At 36.5% G+C, this 20800-nt stretch overlaps 2 protein-coding genes across 2 annotated transcripts in view; both read left to right on the top strand.

Annotated features, from left to right (window-relative positions):
- The first annotated feature begins 558 nt into the window (after positions 1-558).
- Positions 559-4889, top strand: LOC139995498 (fatty acyl-CoA reductase wat). Its single transcript, XM_072019045.1, has 9 exons — positions 559-662; positions 1002-1181; positions 1806-1899; positions 1976-2221; positions 2326-2471; positions 2553-2852; positions 3029-3310; positions 3406-3663; positions 3743-4889. Exons 2-9 carry the CDS (start codon positions 1015-1017, stop codon positions 3849-3851), a joined length of 1602 nt encoding a protein of 533 aa, XP_071875146.1. The 5' UTR covers positions 559-662; positions 1002-1014; the 3' UTR covers positions 3852-4889.
- A 233-nt stretch (positions 4890-5122) lies between these two features.
- The window catches only part of LOC139995957 (uncharacterized), a 292424-nt gene continuing 276746 nt past the window's right edge, over positions 5123-20800 (top strand). The window contains exons 1-2 of the mRNA XM_072019936.1: positions 5123-7404; positions 20165-20772. Coding sequence (XP_071876037.1) covers positions 20761-20772 — 12 coding nt within the window. The 5' untranslated portion in view covers positions 5123-7404; positions 20165-20760. The remainder of the gene's footprint in view (positions 7405-20164; positions 20773-20800) is intronic.

The raw sequence follows: 20800 nt of genomic DNA, 5'->3' as shown, positions 1-20800 counted from the left end.
AAGATTATTTACACTCGAAAAGTCAATGGGAATCGTTTTTAGAATAAATAAAAGATTACACATATAAAAATTATTATTCAACTCTTATTGTGTAATATAGCGTAATGTTAAATTTCACGTAAAATTACATAAATTCTATAAACATTTACATTATTGTAAAATAAAATGGCTTATTACAAAGTAAAAGAAGTTATGCAAAATCTCCAATGGCTATGTAATACTATGTATAAATATAATGCTCAATCTACAGTTACTTGAAATTCGTAGCGAATATATATTAAATTATCGAACATATATTAAATTACTGGAAAGATTTTTTTAGTCGATTATATCGCAGTATGTACATTCGTTTCCAATTCAATGTAGGTATGTTTTAGAAAATGTTTCAAAACACATGAAATTGTTTTCCCAACATCGATATGATGTACTGCTTTCTCAGTACTTCTTTCTAACTATCGTAATTCAGTAGAATACTAAAGCTAAATGGCCTGTTTTTAATTTGCATACACAAGTTTCGACTTTCATATGTGCTGAATAGGTGCACATCTGAAGAAATATATATCCGTTTAAAGCTATTGGGGCACAGGCGGAATACTTTACAGTCGAAACTGAAACGTCGTCGAATTCACATCAGAGGTATTACTTAAGCGCTACTTCATTCGGTAAGGAATACTGTTACTTTCTTTTCTTTCCTTTAACAATTTTTTTTTTTAAATCAATGAGTTTCTTGTAGTTACATTTTGTTCTAAATTTGCTTCCATATTTCATACTATGAAGATTATACTATGAATTATTCATATAAAAACTGAAGAAATGAACTATGTAGATTTCAGGAAGAAGGCATGATAAAGTGCAAATAATGTTTAACTGAGCTGTTCAAAAATCACGTTTATTTTCTAGATACATTTCATCTTACTGCCTTGCTTTATCATTTTTTATCCTATAAAATTTTGCTGAACAACTGTTATACTAAATTACGTATATTGTCCGAAATTTAACAGGTAGACTATAAAAATGTCTTCAAGCGGAAGTAATTTATATATAGACGACTTAGTGAACTTTGATGAACCAACGGTGTCAAATGAAAAAAGCGAAATAGCTGAATTTTTTTCTCATACTAATGTTTTGGTAACAGGAGGTACGGGTTTTCTAGGAAAACTACTCATCGAGAAGTTGCTCAGGTACTTTACTGACACGATACTATATTTAAATAATTTTTTACAATAAATTAACAGCTATTATTTAATCTTACGACGGACTTTTGTGCCTAAAACATACCAATAATCTCTTATTTCTGCAATTAAAATTTCATCAGCACGTATTATAATATGATTCATGATACGATTATATAAAAAATAATATTGCTTTGCCTTGGAAATTTCGTTAATTTACGTTTTGATATTTTTCGTAATTGTAATTTCTGAACATGGCATGTCATTATTGATTGCTAATATATCTTAATTCGTTTGTTAAATAATCGGTTCAAAGGTATTTCCGGTGCTTATGAAATAATTCTTTTCTACGTACAGCTGAGATAAATTTGTGTGTAATTACAGTAACTACATTACTTCGTGAAAAATTACACAGACTCTCCAATTAAATTTCAATTTTATTATATATGGATACTTAATATTCATGATATTCTATATATCCTAATAATAGGTATAATTGACGTTTTTGGTATTTTTATTATGATTAATACCTTATGTATTATACATTGTTTGATAATACATTGACCTAATGTAATTATGTCATATCATTTTGCATAATAAGTCATTGTATTCCATTCGGAGTAATATTTGTAGAAGCTGTCCAGATATTTTAAGATTATATATGATAGTGAGACCGAAAAAGGGGAAAACTGCTTTGGAACGATATAAAGAATGTTTCGAAGAAGTTGTAAGTAGAATAAGCGCTTCAATAAAGTATCTTATTAAATAAATTGTAATAATAAATTGTATAATATTTTTATTAGATATACGACAAATTAAGATGCCAGCAACCGAATTTTCTGCAAAAAATAGTAATATTAGAAGGCGATGCAGCGAAAGAAGATTATGGACTGTCGCCAGAAGATAAGAAGACTTTAATGAATGTGAATATTATTTTTCATGCAGCTGCAGTTGTGCGATTTGACGAAAAAATTCGGGTTGCAGTGAACATCAATGTCAGAAGCACAAAATTCTTATTGTCATTTGCAAAAAAATTACCAAATTTTAAGGTATATCTAACATTTCTTATTGTAATTTCTATACGAAATATCTTAGACTAACTCTATTAAGGACATAAATAATTATTAATAATTACAAATAATTCTATCTGTAGGCTTTTGTGCATGTATCAACTGCATTTTCCAATTGTGTACGTAAGAATATTGATGAAGTACACTATACAGATATTATAGATGCAGATAAAGTTTTAACATTGTTGGATACGTTGGATGATGGGAGACTTGAACAAATGACCCCTATGTAAATATTGCTTCAAAACTTTAAATTCTAATTTTCTGAATAAGAATGATTATAATGAACTGCAAATATTCTGTATAATAGGTTACTTGATAAATGGCCAAATACATATGTATTTACTAAGGCACTAGGAGAAAATATGGTATTAAAGTATGGTGATGATCTTCCAGTTTGTATTGTACGCCCCAGTATCGTTATAGCAACTGACAAGGAACCAATTTCTGCATGGATAAATAATATGTATGGACCCACAGGTGTAGTTATGGGTAGCGGTATAGGTTTGTTACATACATTGCATTGTAAAGAAGAAAATATAGCAGATATCATACCAGCCGATTATGTTATTTCCAACATTATTTCTTCTGCTTGGGATGTTGCCAATAGGTAATATTTTGTCATTTTTTATTAATTTTACTATTAAATAGTATGAAAATTGAGCAATACCATTTCATTCATAAACAAAAAGAAAAAAGAATTGATAGAATGAAATAATAAAGAATTATATTTAGATAAAAAGAGATATAAATTTCAATACTGGTAATAATTATTTTGTTTCATAGAAAAGTTGCAATAAAGTCAGACCAATCTTCTAATTTACCCGATGAGGAAAAAATACCTGTTTATAATTCGGTATCTTCTTGTCAAAAACCAATTTCTTGGGGTGAATTTATGAAGCTTAATGAAATTTATGGATTAAGAGTACCTAGTACAAAAATTATTTGGATTTATACACTGACACTTAATAGATATTTATTTCTTCACAATGTCTATGCTTTCTTATTTCACATAATACCAGCAATTATCGTTGATACACTGGCTTATCTCACTGGTCGGACACCTATGTATGTATCCTATATACCAATTATAAATTATCTATAGATAACATACATTGATAATTACATAAATTAATAGTAATATTTCATTAATATATTTTTAGATTATTAGATGCATACAAAAAGATACATAAATTTAGCACTGTGATACATTACTTCGCAGTAAATGAATGGAAGTTTAAAAATGACAATGTTATAAAACTTTGGAACAAGATGAATTCTACTGATCGACAAATTTTCTGCCTTAATACAGAATACTTGGACTGGAGGGAATATTTCTATTATCATATAAGAGGTGTTCGTATGTATTTATTAAAAGATCCTATGGACACACTAGAAGCAGCAATAGTCAAATATAGAAAGTACGTTTCTTTTCAATGTTTATTGAAATTAAAGTTACTGTTATTATACATTATAACATGAAATATTTTTATATTGTAGGTTACGTGTAGCGCATTATACAATCATGTTAACAATATCACTATTACTTTTATGGGTTGCGATATCATTCATAAGTTTTCTTTGGTCTTTCTGTCCTTTATCACATTAATAATTATTGATAGTAATACTGTAGTTCTTTTATCTACATTAGATTTAAAACAATTTTTTCCTATTAAAGTGTATATTCATGTTACAAACAGTTGTTCACTATCGAACTTATTTCATTATAATGATAATAGATGTCGCCACAAAGCTATATTATCTTTATTAAAATAAACTGTATATATTCTCTTAACTTTATAACAATATCCAATTTATTAAGTAAGGAAATATTTGCCTTCATATTCTGTAAGAAATATTAAGATTGTTTTATTTATAATTGACTAATTCTGTCGGTTCTGACATTTCTATATTTGGTTGAAATAGAAAGCTAGAGAAGTTTCAAGTTATTTACAAATTTTATTTATATTATTTTTATACTATTTATATATAAGCAAAACATAAAAAATTTTCTATAATAATTATAATTTATATAATATTTAAGCATTTTGTAATATGTGAAGTCTTTATTTCAAATTATTAACTTGTTATATAGGGATACTTTTAATGTATTAATGTCACAAGTAAAAAAAAATAGAAGGTATCAGAAGTGTTATTGAAATTCTTATATTGTGAAATAATATGAAAAAAAAGTGAAATAGTTATATTAAAAAATAAAAATTTGAAATATCATATAGAAATATATTTTCATAAATAAATTAAAAATTAAAATTTTGTTCACTAAGAATTTTTAACCGAGTGTATTAAACTAAAAAGTTTCTAATCATGAAAATGAAATGTATGCGTAGGAGTCCCTTCTCAATTTATAGCCGCGTTGTTAATAGGTGCGACTACAGTCTTGTCTACATGCTGGGCACATTGTATACAAATTGATTGATTTATTGTAGTACGAAGTACTACTGAAATTGTTCTTTTTCCTATTTAAATACTGGATGTACTAGTAGTTATTATATTTTTCTTATTTCAATACGATTTTTTATTTTAAAATATTAGCTTAGGTTTTACAATTCTTATAGACTTGTTCTAACTATAAATTAAAATGAATCAATAGGAATAAAATATAGAGAGCTGGGAGGAAGATTTTGCACATATTTTTCGTGTATCTTTTATGGCTATGTATCAAAATTTATATAATAATTAATATGATAATTAATATAATTAATATGAATAATAAATTTGTTATTATGCTGTAATATGCTTGTATTCGATATTAATCATGATATTAAAAGTATTATAAAAACTTGGTATAACCAAGACTGAAGAAATACTATATAAATACATAATACGTAACAGGAATGGATCGAAGGGCAGATGAGGAAAAGAAGCGGGTAAGTTGTGCGCCACCATCGTACATCGAGCGTCAGAGTGTAGTGCGATACGGGGATGGAGGCCGCACGAGCAGGCAAGCGGTTCAAGCGAACAGAGTCGAGGATCGAGAACCAACCGGCGACTCAGGAAGGCAGTGCACGCCCGACTGCCGACACGAGCGGATGGCGTACGTTGCCGCTCGCGCCACGATTACCTCGTGATTTTCCTTTCTGTCAGAGATACCGTCGGTCACCGTTGTCGATCTCTTGTGACGAGTCACACAGTACTCTAAACTAAACCATCTATTGCGATTGCACACAGTCGGAGTCTTCAAGTTCGTTTGTGACTTTGTGTGCCGCGCTTCGATCGCGGAATAAGAAAAAAAAAAAAAAAAAACAAACGAACGAGCGAGAGACAACATAAAAGGAAATAAAGAAACGGAGAAGGCGAAAGGTAGATTTTCCCCTTTGATCTTTGTCTCTGGTCGTCGATTTTCATCGTGGTCGTTTCGTGTTTTGTCATCGACGGACATCGCGTACGTACACGTTTTAACACCACGTGTGTGCGCACGCACGCACGCACCAACTTCAACGACGCACGTATTTACTATATTATCAGGCCCGCGCGACTGGCGTACGGGGCGCCCTCCAAAAGTCGTGTGTGCGCGTGCAACCCTACCGGAGCCCGCTGACGTTGGTTACCATAGTAGCGCGCGTGCCGATCAGCTGATCGTTGGGATCCGAGCGTGTTCGACCGTCGGCAGTCGGCCAGCAGCGGCTCCGTCCACTCGTTTCATGCGTTCGTGCAACTCGCTTGCCTTTCGCGCCGTGATTTAGTGATCAACCAACTATTTCGTCAACATCCCATCTCCCATTGTGACAACGCATAGTTCCAGGAAAATTCTCGATACAACTAGACAAACTTGAATAGATCGTACATAACGGTCGGATCATCCTCTTATTCGCTGTTTTTGCGGTTAGAAGGATACACTGTTACATTTTATCCGTATTGTCAATGTAATTAGCCAAGTAAACGACCAGACGTTGGCTCAAGTATGATTTGAAGTAGCGAAAGCCGAACTAAGTACGTTGTTCGAGTAATTCATTTGTGTGCTTGTGACAAGGAAAACCAAAGCATTTCGAGATACACCATTGCATACGACTATCGAGACCTTGCCATGATTCACGTCACGCATTTTAAATTCAACCGTCCAGAAGCGAAATTCAACGGAGATATGTCCAGCGACAGTGGATTCGAGTATTAGATATCATGGTTTGTTTAATTAAGCGTTGTAAAGTATCCCGATTGAAACATCGAATCATTTGTGTTGTCCAACGTTTTCAAATTACATTCGAACAAAAGTTTATAGAACGTAAGAAACAAGCTTGGTGATGGTCGCTGCGTATTTCTAATCGCGCCCGATAATCTAAACTATGTTCGATAAATAATAACAATAAACACACGCCGTCTCTCGAAGCAGTAATTTACCGTGCGTTATGTTTTCAATAGCGTTGTCAGGTGACCTTACGTATGTGACTAACCGTGCGACCATCAATGACACGCTACAAAATCAACAAAACAAACTTAAACTGAAAAACGATCACTCATTCAAGTAGATATTTCGGGGAACTACGAAGAACGCCCTTGCCACTTCTCGTAATCGATTAATTTGCAAATGAAACAAAATTCAATCACTCGAATTAAATCGATGTATCGAAAAAATGAAACATAATCATTTTGAATCGATCAATCAAAAGATGGTGTTGTAGTGCAGTTTGGAAAAAATATCGATATATCGATATTGTTTGGTATCAGGTGTCGCTAGACTGCAGTGAACGATGGCCACACAGTCTTCGTACGTACGAAATGAAGAACAAAACGCGTCGGAATTGGAAGTAACGGTTGTGGTGAATGATAATTTTCATTAAAACAACATTCAGGCTCGCTTGGTAATGGGATATCGCAGAATGTGAAAGCTTTTTTGTACGGACACAAATTTTTGACAATCGTTTGTACCTGTGACGAATCACTTGACTGCATGAACCAGACTCCGTGTGAATATGTGAAGTGACTGAATTCTTTTTTTTATCGAACTTTCGTCAAAAGTGATTTTTTGTTTTATTTCGTGCTGTGCCTGCAACTGTATCTTTATGCGCCAATTGCAACAATGACAATTCAAAGTAATTTCTCGTTCACGCGGAAACTCTGTGATAGCCAATGCCAGCAACGCCATTACTCGGATTAAGTCAAGTGTAAGAAGATCGGTTCCTGATATCATCTTGATAGAAAGCTTGGTGAGTAAAATACATATATATTTATCGTAAAGTAAAAAAGCAGAAAAAACATTGTTTTTGTTATACCGATAAACATGTTGAGTTCTAAAAATCAAAGTAAATATTAAATTGGTGCATACGAAATGTTGTACATTGAAATAAATCTTTATCCATACACTGTATCTCCTTTAAGACATTTGTTCAAAGTAATTTTCATACGATTGAGCGAACGTTTTGTTTTTCAATTTTATTGATAATCAAGGGTAGGACAAAATTTAATCGACGGTTATTGGCTCGTTAAATTAAAATTTCGGATGAACAATATTTCATGGCTACCAACCTAACATATTTCCTTCAAATCAGTTCTTTCCCGCCATTTTTTGTCTTCTTTCGTTCGAGGCAACATTATTTTTTATATATTTCGTTTAAGTGGAAATAAATAGGATATGCAATTTTATAATTGAACAGATAATTACAGTTGAACAAACAATTATTGTAGCGTGTAACGTAATTATAATTTTTATGACTGTAAGCATAAGTAACGTCGAGCAGTATATAGACTCTAGTCAGTTGTCGAGTCGACGAACCTCTATCGATCTTTACCTCCTGTCTGCGTCTGTCCTCCACCGCTCTGTCACACAGGAATGCAGGCTGTGTTGTATTTCTGGCGTAGTTATTTCTTAAGTTTTTCGAGTTGTGATCACCATCACAAATTTTAGAATACACTGCTTAATTAAAACCGTTCGCTGATTATATATCATAAATATTAATATACACACCGTGTATATATGTGCGATTTCATGTTGGAAGTCCCGGTAGATCTATGAATCTTAGAGGATATTTTCGTAATACGTCGTACATCTTAATTATAATTGTTTGTTATTTCCTAGAACGTTGGTAATAAGTAATGATATAATAATTTGATTCCTTATCCATTTTTTAAATATATTTGTCTGACTATTTTTATTTGAAATGAGCACAGAATAGGAATCGAAAGAAGAATATATATTAGCGTAGTAAATGTTTACAAATAATATTGTACGAGATACGTTGCTGGCCACAATGCAATAGGCACCACATAATAGTGGTACACACTCATTGATAAGCTCTTGGCAATAATCGACGATATACACACGATACGTACCGTTGTTCTTTTTTTTTTAGTAATATACCATTGTACGTTTTATCTGCTTTTTCAAGGAAAAGGAAAAAGAACACGCTCTTTGAAGCCAATCGTTATTTAAACTTTTAATTAGCAATATGAGATAAAATTGATAAAGTCGATTAATGGTCCAGCTTATCATCTTCTACAGAACTTCTAATAAGAAAAGTTGAATCGTTTTGAAATGCATTAAAATCTTGCTGGGTCTAATAATCGTATTCGTAAATTGAAAAAGCGAACGTGAATGTTAAGATGTGACTAGGGAAAGAAACAAACGGAAAGAATATCGATCTTGCACCTGATCCTACAAAGCCAGGTGTAAGCAGGTACTCGTTCTTGTAAAACCGTCGTAGATGCGTTTACCTTCGTGGCTACTAGCCAACTAAATTCTCACAAACTAGTTCTGAAATTTATGCGATTCTTAAGAGTACACAACCTAAAGAGGATTCTCTGTTTTGTCACATACTCCTCTTGGGACCTACCGCCTCGAAGTGCAATAAACTGGAACGGTGACTGGGGCTTTTAGCACCCCAGTGTGACCACAACAAACGGAATTTTAATTCGATTATTTACCTGACAATCATGATTGGCAAATTATGTCCATCGTTTCCATATTCCATAGCCATTAACTCAAACGAATACATTTTGTTCAATGACTGAGATCGAATCAGTATTACTTCACTTTGATCGCATAAAATTATTATTCATTCCAGAATTAAGTTCTTAATTGGATACATTCCCCTTGCTGTATCAGATAAGATTTAATTAAAATATACCGGTTAAAAGTGAAAATATTCATAAAGTGTAAATTTCCGAGACAAGAGCGTCGTTGCAACTGGAAATTGATGGTATCGCGAAGGTGGTCCGAGATATGACTTTGTATAGATAGACGGTACAATATTCCAAATATAGACAGGAGAAACGGCCAGGCGCATCTTAATTTGCGGTTGTACGTTCCTAATTTGGTTCACTGACGTTGTACATCCAACGAATAACGTTTTGTCACAGTCGCACAAGCATTAGACGGAACACGATGGTACGAAGTAAGAGACAAAGAGACAGAGAGGACGGTTATTAGTCCGCTCGCGGTTATTTCATTTGCGACTCATGGTCCACGGTACGAGTTGGTATAATTGTCAGGTTTACGAGAGTCTCGCCATGGAGGCTTGCGACAAAACTTCATCGAACCGTATCTAGGAAGTTATAGCCCCTGGAAAAAGTACTGTTAATCGTGTTCGATTTGCGAGCTGAACGAACCAAAGAATTTCATTTCTTGAATTATATCGTGATTGTATCATTTAATAATTTAAAGATTTGGATTTATAAGTTAGCTTGCGAAATCTCTAATGCTATTTCTATAGATCTACGTATGAAACTTTTTTATCGAATAAAAATATGCGATAAAAAATTATAAAGTCGTTCAGCATGTTCTTCTTATTTTATGGTTTCGGAAATGAAACTCGCTTTTCCTCTTTAAGTTTACAGACATCTCGACAACACTTGAAACCGCTTACGTTTTGTATACTTATATTTAGCTACACGTTGAGAGAGGTGAAGTAGCTTGCGGAATCTAAATGAATAAACACCTGCGCGTCTATAGGATAACTGTTAACTGTAATTGTATGTTTTTTAGCCTCCGTTAGTGTTGATGCGGCATTTTCAATGCATAGTACACCGTTCCAACACCATTTATGTCAATGTCCATTTAATTATTTAGGGTTAAAACATGTGAACTCTAGCATTTGATACGAAACATTTTTGAGTAACCTGGATAATCTGATCGATCGGGCAACGTATTCCAGTTCTAAATAAAAAAAAATTGGATCCAACACAGTTCAATGAATCCAATTTTTAGAGCCGAACGATAGAATAAGAGTAGACTATAGGAAATATTTTCCGAACGATTTATATACATATATGTATATACTCTGTTCAATAGCGTGGCATTTAGTTAGTCTTCCACTTGACGCTATGGTAGACAAATATCTATCTAACCGGTGTGTTGCGTAATGTTTGAGCGCGATGCGCTTTAAACGCATCTTTGTGGTACGGGCACAGCGATGCCCCTGACTTTCCGACATTGATTTTGACCGCAGAATCAACGTGCATAGGAGAGAACGCACCTAACTGTTCCTTCGACCAGGCTCCTATCTTATACTTGTAGGCTGTCAGATTGTTGACACAGCCAGTGACACGTTTAATAGGATTATTTATGCTTCTAAAGGCGCTTAGATGGTCCCATGTTCGTATCAGCTTCATCTACCTGACAGCGCGTAGCATAATTATACTGACACGGTTTGTAATATTGGGCTCGGCAAGCCAAGTGACAACGCCTAGTCGTCCCTGATTTTGACTTTGTCCGACTTCTGACGTACAACGAGACGTTTTAATCGTCTACGAATGCGCGCGATCATGGCAACACGTGCTGCTACGTAACTTGTCCGATGATTATTGACATGATTATCTCGCACCAGTGCGCATGGATTAACGAATAGGAATTAATTGAAAAGAAACGTTAGATCCAACGTTGCTCGTGTTCGAATAACGGTGTTCTCGCGTACACGATGTTTCATTAGGTACATGTTGTTTGTGTGCTCGTTCGTTATTGCCACTAGTTTACTCTGGTTAATTGTGCGTTTGATCGGGCGTCAAAAACCGTATTTATAGCGAAACTTGTAAATCGTTCGTTTTGTCCATTGTCTGTTGCTCATGCTGCGAATTTTAATGAGTTTGTTATTTATTCCTCTTTATTCCACCGTTAAAATGTTCTTTATGTGGCACGTATACTTATGTCTTAATACGTTGCATGAATTAGAAGAGAGAGGCAGCCGTACACGAACCATTTCTCTGCAATAATTAATTTGTTCATGAATATTTCTTCGTACGCGCGTATCTAAATAATACACGGTTATAGATTCGTGTTCTTAATTGTTAATATCTAATTCATCTTGTATTGCGATACTATGTACGAACAAGCTTGTAAGCTTAGGCGCGTGTTTTCATGCGCACGTGATGCGTGTGTGAGTGGCGCAGGTAATTTGCGGTTTTGAGACGAGACTGGATTCAGTCGGATAATGACCTGCTAGCACTCGTAACGTTAATTGCACTCGTTTCAGTCTTTTGCACAGAACATCATTGTGTTCGGGCTTCGACTCGAGTGCCTTTGGACGCCAACGCAAGCGCGAAACAACTGCGTGCGTACGATCCTTTTCACGATCATTTTAATGGCACATAAAAAATTTACGCACCCATTAATTCGTGGTTACCTTGGCATTAAGAACTAGTTGCATTTTAGGGCTACTTAAAATAGAAAACATTGTACACGCTTGTATACCGTCGCGAATGACAATAATTCTTTCAAAAATTGTATTCCGATTTAAATGATAGGTCGATAGTAATGTCTTCTGTTTAAAACTAATCCAAATTTCCTAATATTTCCTAGATCCTTAGGGCTGCCAGCAAAGTTCATTAAAATTCTTTCACCTGTAATTGCAATAAGTATCGAGATGATAAACCGTACATAATTTAACGGCGTATTTAACAGCAGTTCTCACTCGTTCCTTAATCGTATTGGAAAAGCGTTGAGTTCCCGAATATGCGAAGAACGCGGTGGTGTGCGTTAATTAACCATCTAATTGGCTTGAATGCATCTCTGGCGTCTTACGAAATAAGCTTTGCTGGAATCGTCGAAGAAGTTACGTATATCGTATTTTATCTTGGTCAAGGAAATAGCCGACAAAAATATGAAAATGCTCTTGAAATTCTAAACGATTCAACAGCATCGAAGTGTCTGAAACACTACAACGATACAATGATTAAACGTATCGATGCGTTCTTTTTACTTTCATCATTAGACAAAAAAGAGTTGTGTCAAAGGTTGAAAAATAGAGAACCGCTGCTGGCGATATAACACGATATAAGCATGGATCACAGGCGACAACCGCTCATTAGCATACAATACAGGCTAATGGGATCGCACGCTGACGACTACCGTTCAATATCACGTCCACACATAGCTTTAGTCACCCTTTCGGGAAGAAAGAGCGGCATCGATGATATTAAAATTGTTCCACAGGTCCGGATTAGTTTTACTCTCCGTAGTTTGTTAGAGCTTTGTCTTCGTACTTAATTCGTTTACCACGATAGCCGCCAGGCTCGCAATTTATGCAATATCGAGGATAATTATGAAATATTCTACAGTGCATTTCATTAATTTTGCATTAAGTCTTCTTTTAAACTTCATCGTCTGAAATAATATTAATGAATAATATTAATTCTTCCGTTGAATTTTCTTTAATTCATTCTTCGGTAAATTGCTTTAAAAGCAAATGTAAATTTAGCAGCAATATTCTCGAGCGAAACTCGTTGAAAAATTATCGCTGTATCGTTAACATATTCGGAATTACGACTTCTTATAATGGAATTAATAAGCAGCCGATGGCGTTTGTAAAAGGTTATTTATAGAGTAATAGGTTTTTATTCGTTGTTTTTCAGTTGCTTCATACTTATTTCACGTTACTTAGCATATCGTCTATCGCACGTGGTACACTCAACAGGTACAATGTCATTTATTCAATCAAGGCTTCGATGATTAATTGTAATGACTAATTCCTGTATCAGATGCATCTGTTGTTCCTCGCAATGTAGACCTAGTTCTTTTGTTCGCTAATGAAATTGCTTATCTATAGGTATCTTGTATCTACTACAAATAGGAGATATTACGTATTAAAATTACTCGGAGTAACTCCTGATAATATATCGAATTACGTTTTGCGGCTCGCAGTTTAGGCCGAGCACGTATTTCTGCTGGAACAGATAAAACTAGTTCGAATCGTTGTAGCGGGCATTGTAACACTGACTGCTATTTACACGTCATCGTATTATAGTTCCAACTACGTCCCTCATTACTGCTGGCAAATGCGTGCGAATGTCAGTTTTAGTACGAGGCAGTAAAAGACGCGAGGCGTCGTTGTTATTGCTTCTCTCGTGGTAGTTTCTGCTAGTTTTACCGGTTCGTTGTTTCATTATCGTTTCGTTGGGCTCTCTGCCGAGGAGGATTACGAGATAATACGATAAGTCGGGGGTTTCGGAGCGAACAACGACGATACGAAGCACGAGTACACTGATATATAGAAACGTGCATGGAAGATACGATGATTACCGTTGATGTGGAAAGCGAGCGAAAGAAACTGTTTGTACACAGTGGCACAATTAACGTTTCAATGCCTTTAAGGATGTCTGGTATGCGTCACGTTGATATTTATTTTAATCATTTAATACGCGTCTCTCGTAGAAAAACTACGAATAATTATTTGCTCAGGCTGACGCGATGTCTCGTTAGTCTAATTCGTAATCTCGCGTGCAATTATCGGTAGAAGACTTCTAAATTACTCGAAACTTCAGCTCAAGTTTGCCGGAACGTTTTATGCTACACAACCAGCAGATCGCGCACCAGTCTTGGTAGCAGTAAAAACGCCAATAGGTCGGCGATAAAATTAAATGAACACTTACAAACTCTAGCCGTCGGTTCCAGCTGAAGAGAGTATGGAAGCGAGTAGCTGTCGATAATGAGAAACTCGATAAAAACGACTGGAACGCTTCGTCTCAATTGATGTACGTCCCGTCATAATTGATACTCTAACGTCGTACCGCGAGCTCGGGGCTTGTATTTAAAGAGTCTTGGATTACGTCTAATGAGACGTTGCTTTTGACCTAACAATAGGCGATTACGAATTCGTTCATCTTAAGAAAACTGACCATTTGCCGCACGTTCCTTTCACCCTATCAGGAGAAATTAGTTCTCCGATTCTCCGCCGAGAGGATTTTTAAAAGGAAAACGTGCTTTCTAATACCATACCAAGTTAATTATGCGCATAAGTCGATATTCCTTCTTTATTTTCCTCACCTATCAATTTCAATGGTAGTTTCGCTCGTTGAATCCGAATTGCTCCGTTCAATCTGTTTTTAAGATACGATGGTTTTACTCACAGTATCGCGTATATTTTACATAAGGTAGAATTTACGGAAGGAAACCGACTCGATACATATTTTGTAATTCAGGATGAGGGTTCAGGGCTGGCTCGTTAATTTTCATTGTCTCGTGCGAGCTGATAAAATCTGATACTAGGGAAAGGTATGAAGTACATGTACGTGATGTACATTAATGTATGATAAAATAGGAATTTCTTTTGTGCTACGTTCCGGCAAACCGATGCGGGTATATGCATATATATGTATTGCAGATATGGGTAGATCTATATGCACGACATGGCATTCAGAGCTTGTTGCATTCCGATTAACGCGTTATTATACGATGCGTATTAGAAACCGTACTTGCGAGCAGTTAATGCGTTCGTGGTTCACACGCGTGTATTGGGCATTCGATAAGCATTGTAACGTAATGGAACGAACGTGTTCTGTGAAAGTGTATGTTCGGTTACACGTGACATGCTTTTTCAATGTATAGATACCTATTAAAAACTACTTCCTTTTTTTAAAACGGAAAACAAAATTGCGGTATGTATGTTTGACTTACAACGATATATAAAGCAAATGTAAAATAACTAGGCCTACACGCGCATCATGTCGTGAATAGTGGAACGGTGCGATGTACCATGAAAAGCATCGGCTCACTGGATTCGTATTAAATCCATGCGAATCTATACAAATGGAAACATAAATGCATCGCGGTACACACGTGTCACGTACATACGGCAAAGTGTCGCCAAGTATGCACCGTATGCTAAAACACGATTCGCTTTCGAAATAAATCGATAAGATCTCGGTTGAACAGATTTCAAATTAACGTCAATGTACAGCACCGTGCGAGCCACGAACGGAGGTTATTAATGCCCGGTGTGCACCGTCAACGTTAGACCGTTCTAACATTATTATGGCGGTATCATGTAAAGTAGACGTTTCGCGGATGTAATATTAATGTAACCCGAGAAGAAATTGAGAGAGAAGCACAGCAGATGACAAGCTGTTCGCTTTACGTGGAAACGATGTATGTAATTATTTCAAGACTTAAATAGGTCGGAACACGATGGTTGTAATTTCAGCACAGTCAAATGGTTCTCGGCAGAGCTTTCTTTTTTGTACACCTTAATTGCACGTATCATGCCAAACATAATGTGTTAATATAATTGGCTTCCTTTATATAGAGTCACTGTTATACTTTCTAAGTATATTCTTTTTATCATCTCTCCATGATGAGCCACTAAAGCTTATTCGTGGCTCGCAATTAATTTAATTAAACAGCATCGATTCACGATAAACGAAAGGAACTGGTACCATCTACTGATAAGGTTAATCGCTGAAAGAACCAAGAAAAGATGTTGTTATCGGATTGGCGTAAATTAACGACGTTGACGGATTCATTAGGTGGAACGGGACTCGAACCGTGCCGTGGCCGCCAAAGATCAATCGATTGAATTTAAAAGATCACCGAGCGAGTGCATCAACTTTGTATTCGAAGAAACAACAAATACCAAAGGTATCAGTGGCGGAAGTGATTATGATTAATGGTCGAGGACGTGATCTGTAAACACGTTCGATAGGTTTTAGTTTCGTTAGTCATAGAATTTCCACTTCTGATTTTAGACGATTCTGATTTAGCAATCGGAGTCGTTTGAATGAAGTATTTTTTCACTTTGTTATCTCGCATTCATACGATAACGCAGTCTGTCATGAATTTTATATTACGAAGAGAGACACGTTAGGGATTGCCTGTCGTTTCATACGATTCGGTGTTTTTATGTAAATTACAGACATCATGTACAATTACTATCGCTGCTACTTCCTTCGTATCTTTCTCTTTTTCGATCTAGCGTTTGTCTCGAATGCTTGTACGGGCTATGGTAGTCTTCAAGGCGAAAAGAGAGAAGGCCAGATAAGGTAATGTCTTGGTAATGGTACATGTGCTTTGGTTCACACGCGGATACGACTGATCTGTACCGATCATTATCTTACATGTCCTGGTATAACACAATTATTTGCACCGGTAGTACAACTGGCCGAGTTTCATGTAGATATCTATTTCGACATAACAGTATACGAGAGGCTGAGCAAGGAAAAAAGAAACGCAACCGTGTATCTTTATAGCTGTGCGTCAAACCAGCTGCTAAACTTTACAATGTGCCATAACAGAGCCTCTGTGTGCGTCGTTGAAATAATTGTCCCGAATCAGCGAGTCGAACGTTGCCACCGATTGTGAAAATCCGCGTTGCTTCTGATCGGTGAAATCTAAGGAATGCGAGTCTTTTTTCGACTCGAGGACAAGTTTCCCTTGAGCTATTGTAACACGGTTCTCCCGTCTCGTAGGAGACCTCGCTACGAATTTCTGTATTACGGACAACGATGCATTTTATTTAATTTTAACCAACGTTATCGAAGCTCGATCTTGGCACCGCCCACGAGAAAGTCATATCTCTTCGTTCTCGTGTTTATCCCCTTGATTCGTTATTAATACTAAAACTCGTAACTTTCTACTTATTATCGGGAACGACGTCAATGATTATTATCGCGCCTAAATAGTCGCGATCGCTTAAAATTTTATAGATGCCGTAACGACTTACTTAGCCAGTTTTTTCATGGCATTCTACGGAATCGACGGATTCCATGACATTTATTAAGTAGAAATTGCACGATATATACCAACGACAACGATCGTTGGATCGTAAGCTTGTCGATACTGAATCCGATTGAATCAAACTGAAACAATCAAACTGTATTCGTTCTATAGACAAAAATGTTCATATATAATATTTTGCAATTTAGTCGTTTAACTGGCAGAAATTGTGCGACTAGCATTCGTGGCACCCCGCGGCCCGCGACCCGCAGTGCGTTTCACACTTGCGGCAGCGGTACACTCTCGCGTCCACCGAGTGGTTAGCTGCTCGCTGTAATTATCCGAGGCAGTTCTTACGCCTCTAGCGTGTGCATGTACACGCTAGTGTATACACGTCGTGCGTTGGAGCAGGTACAAGTTAGAGCAGGTCACTTTCGCTGCCGGCTTGAACTGTTCCAGTCGTCGCGCACGCGTGCTGTTCCATTCATAAACTTATAGAGGCGCGTATATAGCCAGACTGAAGCACATAGGTGTAGGTTCGCAGGTACGCCGATACACGGAAATAAGCTATTCACCGGTTCGCGTGTGTAGTTTCTAGTCGATCTATCTCGATGTTCCGCGAAACTTAAATCGCTGTGGCATACGTAAGAGTAAAGGCGAGTACGCGATGCTCGATGTCGAAGGCGTTAAACTTAATTCTCGCGTATGATTCAACGTCTGGAACAAAGATGCCACGTTATATAACGCAAAATTATGTAAATGACTTTTATGCGTCGTTTGATGTATCTAAGTTTTCATGCTCAGCCACGATTATGCATAGTCGTATCTAGAGAAAGAGATATAATAGATGATCTGGTATATTCCGTACTGAAGGTTCTGCCTGAGTCGGGCAGCGCGCGTTTATTCGCTAAACGCGAAGTTTCGTAACCTTTCAATTAAGAGCGGAGTGCCACGGCGGTGCAACTATGTTCTTAAAGTGGAAACTGTGAACGCGCGGACCACGTAACCGGCTTGCAAAGTTCCGTATTTTAACGAAAACAGACGGAGGCTACGTTGATTTAGGATCGAGATCGATAAACTGATTACGCGTCATAGTAGTTTTATCGGTAACACATCGTCAGGGTGTTTGTCTCGCGATAAGACGAACTGACGGCGATCGATCGTTGAATCGATAGATGGATGGATAATCATCTTTGCGTGATCTCGGTGTACGTTTGTTTCATCTTATACAGTTACGCTATACGATGCAACGATATCGAGGAAAGGATAAATAATATTCCATGAAAAATAAATTCTGTCGCGTTAGAAACTTGACACGTGTGGAACAATAAGTAATATTAAACAGACGGTATGATGCAGTACGTGGACGTAAGGATCGTAAGATCGTGTAAAGAACACGATTTCATGGAAAAACGCAATTTGTAACGGATCGTATGCAACAGCTTTCAGTTACTTAAGCAGATGTTATTGCATAACTATAATGTTCATAATTTCTTCTAGACTCGTAGTTCATTGACGTTAGGCTAACGCGTAGCTTGGGGTCAAGCACAGCCATAGAACTTTCTTACGGAACGATCACGTTGGAGCTTTTATTACCTACGCTTCATTAGAACTTTAATGACACGTGTAGAATTCAACGAGACTCGAACAGAAATTTACGCAGCAGGAAGTATTCGTATATATATTACAGATTTCCGTTAGTTTTGTAGTTTTTCTCCTTTATTCTACGTTTGATTTCTACATTTTTAATACGTATATCGCTAGCCATCGATGCTTTTGTGTTTGACAATTACTTCGAGTTGCCGACACGACGTGTTTTGCATATTACTCGATTGCAGAGAAGCGTACAATACCCGTAGGAGTGCAAGGGCTACCGTTACGAAGCCGCTGTGAAAGTGCACTAACGAAAGTGCGAATTCCAATGCGATTTTTACACACGCTGTATACAAAATGTTTGTACTACATTATGCGTGCCGGATGTGGAATTCACCGTTAACGTAGATCGTTTCTTTGTGGCCACAGCCGCGAGCCAAACCTATGAAATTTCATTTTCCTATCTTACTTAACGACTCGTTGTCCGAAACAATTAGGAAAACGTACAAAGTACCAAGGATGAAAGCAACAGTGTGTATTGAATATAGCATAACGCTAATAGCGTATTACAAATTACATATCAGATACCTTGTGAATCTTCTGTACTTGCTGCAATTACGTTTTTTTTATTTTAAAGTACCATCGTGTTAGGAGAATATTTCCTGAAATTACAAGGTGCTCTAACGATAGCGAAGAAGAGAGGAAAGACTGGATAAAATGGAGATTCTCTTGCAATATCTCGATATAACGATCTAAAATAATGTGTACACAGGGAACTCGATTAATGCATAAAAATGTTGAGCTGTTGATTAAATTGCAGGATGCTCGATCGAGGTATGGGAGGTTCGCAAGGGGTGCGGTAGCTAGAAATTGTGCATCTCGGTGCACCGGTCAAGTCTATTTCCCCGACTATTAGCTTTAATCGATTATAGCGTGACGGATCGAATGATTTAAATAAAGACCGGGTGCGTCATGGGCCTGGCTTGGTACTTGTCGACCGTGCCCGTCGACATGATGCCGTTGCATTCGCTCGTTATTACGCTCAATCTGTTGCGTTTTTCGTAACGATACTGTAAAACATGATAATTTCTTTCGACGATTCATTCCGATTAGTTTCATAGGCAAATATATTCTCATACACCGTAGACGAATCAGACGTTGGTTTAGGTTGTTTTTACATCTGTAAAGGTTCCAATTACGTAAAAGAGAGAGAATTAACGTTAACTACGATCTAAATAGAACGAAACGTTGTCTTCGCGTTAGATGAATATGGAATAGCACGAACAAGAACATTTAGAATGTAGAACAATTGCTTGCTTTTACACAGTTCCAGGATTTTAATTTAGTAGGAACGAGAAACGAGTAGAATTATGATAAAACCTTGCCGTTACTGGTTAAGTTTCCCGCAATCGTGTAGACTAATTTCTAATGCAGATACGTACGTTTGTATGTTGCAGGTGACGTACGCCGAACGGGCCAGTATTCATGCCAGTATGCCAATCAGATGCCAGTAGAGAGCCAGTATCTGTATCTGTCGCCACCGATAGCCAATTAATAAGTTACTTAGATAGTTAAATTAATAGACGATACATCACACGCTGTTTTATATAATCGTTGTTAGAAGACGTCGCTTAATAGGCGTAACAAATATACACGTATATATATTATATATACATACACACACGTACATATACGCATATATAAATATAATATAATCGAAGAAGCAATAAGTGTCGAATCGCGGGCTATTATTTTCACATCGTACTCTTTTTTTCTGCGACCACAATTTTCTCCGCTTGTTCATTGGTTTGCTTTTTTAAATTATCGGTGACCGCGTGTTCTCTTTACGAGAGTATATTCGTAAGATTGGACAGAGTGCAATCGAGTTGTGATTATCGAAGTGGACTGACCGATCGATTTCTCGGCTGTGAAGTGAATTAATACCCCAGGAAAACGATTGAAACGGAGAAAGGAAGCGAACAGCGTACACAGGCGAGCACGGTGGCTGGAAACGGTGACTTACATCGAGAGCGCCAACCTGCAATCAAGGTTCATGGTTTTCATGGTGAGTCATTGTATCTATTTCTACTAAT

Source organism: Bombus fervidus, chromosome 16 (genome assembly GCF_041682495.2).
Source record: "Bombus fervidus isolate BK054 chromosome 16, iyBomFerv1, whole genome shotgun sequence".
NCBI lineage: Eukaryota > Metazoa > Arthropoda > Insecta > Hymenoptera > Apidae > Bombus > Bombus fervidus.
Note: the sequence above shows the minus strand (reverse complement) of the source record. Positions and strands in the feature narration are given on the sequence as shown.

Bases quoted from the DNA above. Each gene is read 5' to 3' on its own strand.
- LOC139995498 (XM_072019045.1), top strand. From the start codon at position 1,015: ATGTCTTCAAGCGGAAGTAATTTATATATAGACGACTTAGTGAACTTT. The intron at 1,900-1,975 runs GTAAGTAGAATA...TATTTTTATTAG, and splicing joins AAGAATGTTTCGAAGAAGTT to ATATACGACAAATTAAGATG. The intron at 2,472-2,552 runs GTAAATATTGCT...TCTGTATAATAG, and splicing joins CTTGAACAAATGACCCCTAT to GTTACTTGATAAATGGCCAA.